This window comes from Portunus trituberculatus, chromosome 2 (genome assembly GCF_017591435.1).
Source record: "Portunus trituberculatus isolate SZX2019 chromosome 2, ASM1759143v1, whole genome shotgun sequence".
Lineage (NCBI taxonomy): Eukaryota > Metazoa > Arthropoda > Malacostraca > Decapoda > Portunidae > Portunus > Portunus trituberculatus.
In genome coordinates this window covers 7,037,358-7,042,357 of record NC_059256.1, presented here as the reverse complement: position 1 = coordinate 7,042,357, position 5,000 = coordinate 7,037,358, and the positions used below count along the sequence as shown (strand labels likewise).

Genomic DNA, 5,000 nt, shown 5'->3' with positions numbered 1-5,000 from the left:
TGGATATCTTGTTCGTTGGTGTTTTTCCCGCATCCTCTCCAATTTTCAGCGTTTTTCCAAGTGTGTGTTTGTTTTTAGAAGCCATTTTTTTTTTTTTTTTTTTTTTCAAATCTTATTTTTTTTGTTTTTCTGTCAATCTAAGTCATTTTTTCCATGTGTTTCTGTCAAGTGTCCTCAAAACAGCCTCTCTCTTGTGTGTGTGTGTGTGTGTGTGTCTTTAAAACACTCTGAAACACACTCACACTTTAAAACACACTCACACACTCAAACACACTAAAACACACACACACACTCTCAAACACTCTGAAACACACTCACACACTCTTTAAAACACACTCACACTCTCACACACTCTTAAAAACACTTTAAAACACACACTCTTTAAAACATACTCACACACTCACACTTTTTAAAACACTCTAAAACACACACACACTCTCTTTAAAACACTCTATAACACACTCACACTCTTTAAAACACACTCACACACTATAAAACATACTCACACACCTTTAAAACACTCTAAACACACTCACACACTATAAAACACACTCACACACTCTATAAAACACACTCAAACATGCTCACACACTTTAAAACACTCTCAAACATGCTCACACACTCTAAAACACTCAAACACACTCACACACTTTAAAACACTCTCAAACATGCTCACACTCTTAAAACACTCAAACACACTCACACACTCACACTCTCACTCTCTCACTCACCGCCCCCCCCCAAGGAGCGACAGGAGCAGCCTGGAGTGTGTATGAGCGTTGTGACATGAAGCACATACAGCTGGACACCCTGGGACATGTGTTGGCACTGCAGGCACTGGACACAGCCAGCTACACCACCGCCAATGCCATCTTCTCCTCCACCCTCAAGTTCTTCATGGCTAACTATAAGGATGTAAGTGTGTGTGTGTGTGTGTGTGTGTGTATTGTAGAGGGTTGGAGTGGGGCTCATAGTGTCCTGTCTCCATGTGTCCATTTATCTAGTTTTTGGTTGAAGTTGTGGACATTATGTGGTGTAACAACTTGGTCACTCAATGCATTCCACTTCTCCAGCGTTCTGTGTGGAAAACTGTATTTTGCAACATCCTTGACACACTGCCTCATCCTGATCTTCTTTCCATGTCCTCTTGTCCTTCCATGTTGTTGTGTCACCAGCACCAGGTCTTCCTTGTCTATCTTTTCAGTGCCATTGACTATCTTGTACATTGTTATTAGGTCCCCTCGTTCTCTTCTGTCTTGTAAGGTTGGCAGTCACATTTCCTTCAGTCGTTCTTCATATGTGAGGTCCTTTAGTTCCGCCACCATCTTTGTACCAATCTTCTGGATCATTTCTAATCTTCTTATGTCTTACATAATTCACCTCGGTCGTCTGCTGGTCACCCAGCCAGTCTTCCCCATTACGGAGCGAGCTCAGAGCTCATAGACCGATCTTCGGGTAGGACTGAGACCACAACACACTCCACACACCAGGAAAGTGAGGCCACAACCCATCCAGTTACACCCCGTACCTATTTACTGCTAGGTGAACACACCCCACACATTAAGAGCCACGCCCATTTGCCTCGCCGCTTCCCGGGACTCAAACCCGGCCCTCTCGATTGTGAGTCAAGCGTGCTAACCACTACACTACGCGGTGTGTGTGTGTGTGTATTTACCTAGTTGTATTTACCTAGTTGTAGTTTTACAGGGCCTGGGCTTTATGCTCGTGTGGCCCCGTCTCCATATCTACACTTGTGTGTGTGTGTGTGTGTGTGTGTGTGTGTGTGTGTGTGTGTGTGTTTGATATTAGTTAGTTGTAGTAGTAGTGTGTTAAGTAAAAGTTACCATACAGACCATGCCTCTCTCTCTCTCTCTCTCTCTCTCTCTCTCTCTCTCTCTCTCTCTCTCTCTCTCTCTCTCTCTCTCTCTCTCTCTCTCTCTCTCTCTCTCTCTGTCTTTCTCTTCTCTCTCCCTCTCTTTTCGTCCCTCTCCTCTGTCTCCTCCTGTCTCTCCTCCACTCACCCCCTCTCCCTCTCTCCCGGCAGACCTCAGACCCCCTCATCGCGTCCTACAAGTACGGATCGCTGACAAGAATCCCAGAGTTGTGGAGTTCCGAGAGAGACTTAGCAATTCTCTCCACTTCGCCACAGTCACCGCCGAGCACATGCTGTTTGACCTCACTACAGGTGTACGTCTCTCTCTCTCTCTCTCTCTCTCTCTCTCTCTCTCTCTCTCTCTCTCTCTCTCTCTCTCTCTCTCTCTCTCTCTCTCTCTCTCTCTCTCTCTCTCTCTCTCTCTCTCTCTCTCTCTCTCTCTCTCTGGGTCAATGCTTGTATGTGTTTGTATGAAAATTTGGAATGTGTGTGTGTGTGTGTGAGAGAGAGAGAGAGAGAGAGAGAGAGAGAGAGAGAGAGAGAGAGAGAGAGAGATCCCTCTGCCCCCATAAACCCCTGACTGACCCCTCTACACACTTCTACCCCTTCTGACCCCCATAAACCCTTAATTTGACCCCTCCTGTCAAAAATCTCTTACCCCCTCTGCCCCCAGGTGAACAGCCACAGCCAGGTGTTGGAGGCAGTACAGCAGATGGATATAAACCCCACCACGGACCGCACTGACTGGGACAACCTTAGGGATAACCGGGACCTTCGCGTCATGAACACCTGGGACCCCCACAGGTAAAACCCCCCCCCTCCCTCACACACGCTCACTTACACCCCCTAATTTTTTTTTTTTTTCTTCTTCTTCTTCTTCTTCTTCTTCTTCTTATCTATTTATTTATCTTTAATTTATCTATCAATCTATCTTTCTATCTGTCTGTCTATTTATTTCTCTCTCTCTCTCTCTCTCTCTCTCTCTCTCTCTCTCTCTCTCTCTCTCTCTCTCTCTCTCTCTCTCTCTCTCTCTCTCTCTCTCTCTCTCTCTCTCTCTCTCTCTCTCTCTCTTTTTGCCTTGAACTCATAAAATCTTTACTATTACACACACACACACACACACACACACACACCTAACCTAACCTAACCTAACCAGACCCTCCCCCACAGTTGCCTGAAGGAGGAGGACATCGCAGCATCAGTGGCGGCGGACACAGCACTTCTGAGGCTGCGGAACCTTACCCTGCGTCTGGTGGGGGCCGCCTGCACCCTCTGCCCCCCCTCGCCTCAGAACAACAGTGTGGCCGCTGCTAACAAGGAGAACAGGTCAGAGAGAGAGAGAGAGAGAGAGAGAGAGAGAGAGAGAGAGAGAGAGAGAGAGAGAGAGAGAGAGAGAGAGAGAAAGATGAGAGAAAAAGAAAGATTAGAGGTTTTTGAGAGAGAGAGAGAGAGAGAGAGAGAGAGAGAGAGAGAGAGAGAGAGAGAGAGAGAGAGAGAGAGAGAGAGAGAGAGAGAGAGAGAGTTGTCATTAATGTGTGTGATATAAAATAGTTGTTTCACTTGAAATGATTAAGAAAATGTTTTTTTTTTTTTTTTCCTTGAGAGAGAGAGAGAGAGAGAGAGAGAGAGAGAGAGAGAAAACAACACCAGAACCAAATTGATTAAACCAAACAAGTGTATACAGTGGAGACTCAATACTCAATAGTCAAACGTTTCAATACTCGAGTTAAAAAAGTTTGATTTAATACTCCAAAAAGTACTTGATAGTTGAATAAACAAAGGGTCCGTGGCGCCTCCCTCCCGTCCCCCACCAGATGTACTGCTGTCGGCAAAATAGCATCCGTGCGTTGTCTAGGTTTTCCTTTATAAACTTACATTACCCTTCAGTACCAGGACGTGCTTTCATATTCATCCTGGCTACTATTTGGGGATTTTATACACCTTCAGAAACTCATGTGGGGGATTGAAATTGTGAAAACTGTGGCCATTAATCCTCTGAGCTCCATAGATCCTTCCTAATGCAAATAAAATTGTCTAATCGTACCAAAAACTCGTGGTAAAAATGCATCCTGGTACCATTAATAACACCAAAAGCTTATTAGTGGTGAAAATGCCTGGTGATTGAATGGCCACACAGATAGATAGATAGAGAGTTTATTGACCACAGTGCATATCAGGAACGATTGACAAAAAGGTACAAATCATTTCACTAATATTTGAAGTTAATATTAACACTGTATAATTGGTGCAGTCCATAAAATTTGGGTACTTTGATACAATTTGAAATAATAACAAACAACTCACTTCCCTCACTCACCATTTGATCTATTTTTCATTTTATTATTTATTTATTTCCAACATGAGAATTTTAACGGGAATTTCTGGGGGTAAAGGGGCTACGTTTTGTGGCACCTCCTATCTCAAAGCCCAGCTACTAGAAACCATTGCCCAGAGTGAGGAAGCCCAACCTACACTCGGACCGTGGACAAGATTCGAACCTGTGTGCTTGGAGACCCCTCGGACCCCAAAGCACGCATGGTTCCACTGTACCACGGTGGCTGTTCTGATAATACTGAAGCAAAATACTGGTGTTCCGGTGTACTGGAGGCCGGTGTGCATCATGAGTCCTGCCACAGTCTTGAAAACGACATTCTTCTGCGTTCTGTCTAGTTTTTCATTTGGAGTCTTATAATGGCAGGAAGGAGGCTTAGTAGTGGTGGAAATAAGGAATGTGGTGAGAGGGTAAGTGTCTGTAAGCCACAGCACGCCACAGCACTCCATTGGTTGCTTCACAGGGATCACAGCAAAGGAAAAGTTACAGACACTTTTATTAATGGTGACTTGTGCTGTGGTGACCTCCCTCCTCCCCTCCTGTTCTATGTTCTATGTTATCAAATCAAAAATAAGAAAAAATACATCGAAATTTTTATAAACTTGAGGTTTTGCTAAGATGGGAACAAATGACTTGGTTTTCAGGCATCAATAGTCAAACTTTTCAATACTCAAACAAAAAATTTAGAACATGTTAACTTTGAATATTAAGTCTCTACTGTATACAAAAACCAACTCTCTCTCTCTCTCTCTCTCTCTCTCTCTCTTTCGCTAACAACCCATTTTTACAGTGAGT

The 5,000-nt window shown here is 44.1% G+C and overlaps 1 protein-coding gene across 1 annotated transcript in view; it reads left to right on the top strand.

Annotated features, from left to right (window-relative positions):
• Window positions 1–5,000, top strand: part of LOC123506567 (N-alpha-acetyltransferase 25, NatB auxiliary subunit-like) — an 18,598-nt gene that overhangs the window by 11,738 nt on the left and 1,860 nt on the right. The window contains 6 exon segments of the mRNA XM_045258775.1: window positions 746–915; window positions 2,045–2,099; window positions 2,102–2,187; window positions 2,547–2,671; window positions 3,035–3,199; window positions 4,996–5,000. The exon segment at window positions 4,996–5,000 is cut by the window's right edge and continues 140 nt beyond it. Coding sequence (XP_045114710.1) covers window positions 746–915; window positions 2,045–2,099; window positions 2,102–2,187; window positions 2,547–2,671; window positions 3,035–3,199; window positions 4,996–5,000 — 606 coding nt within the window.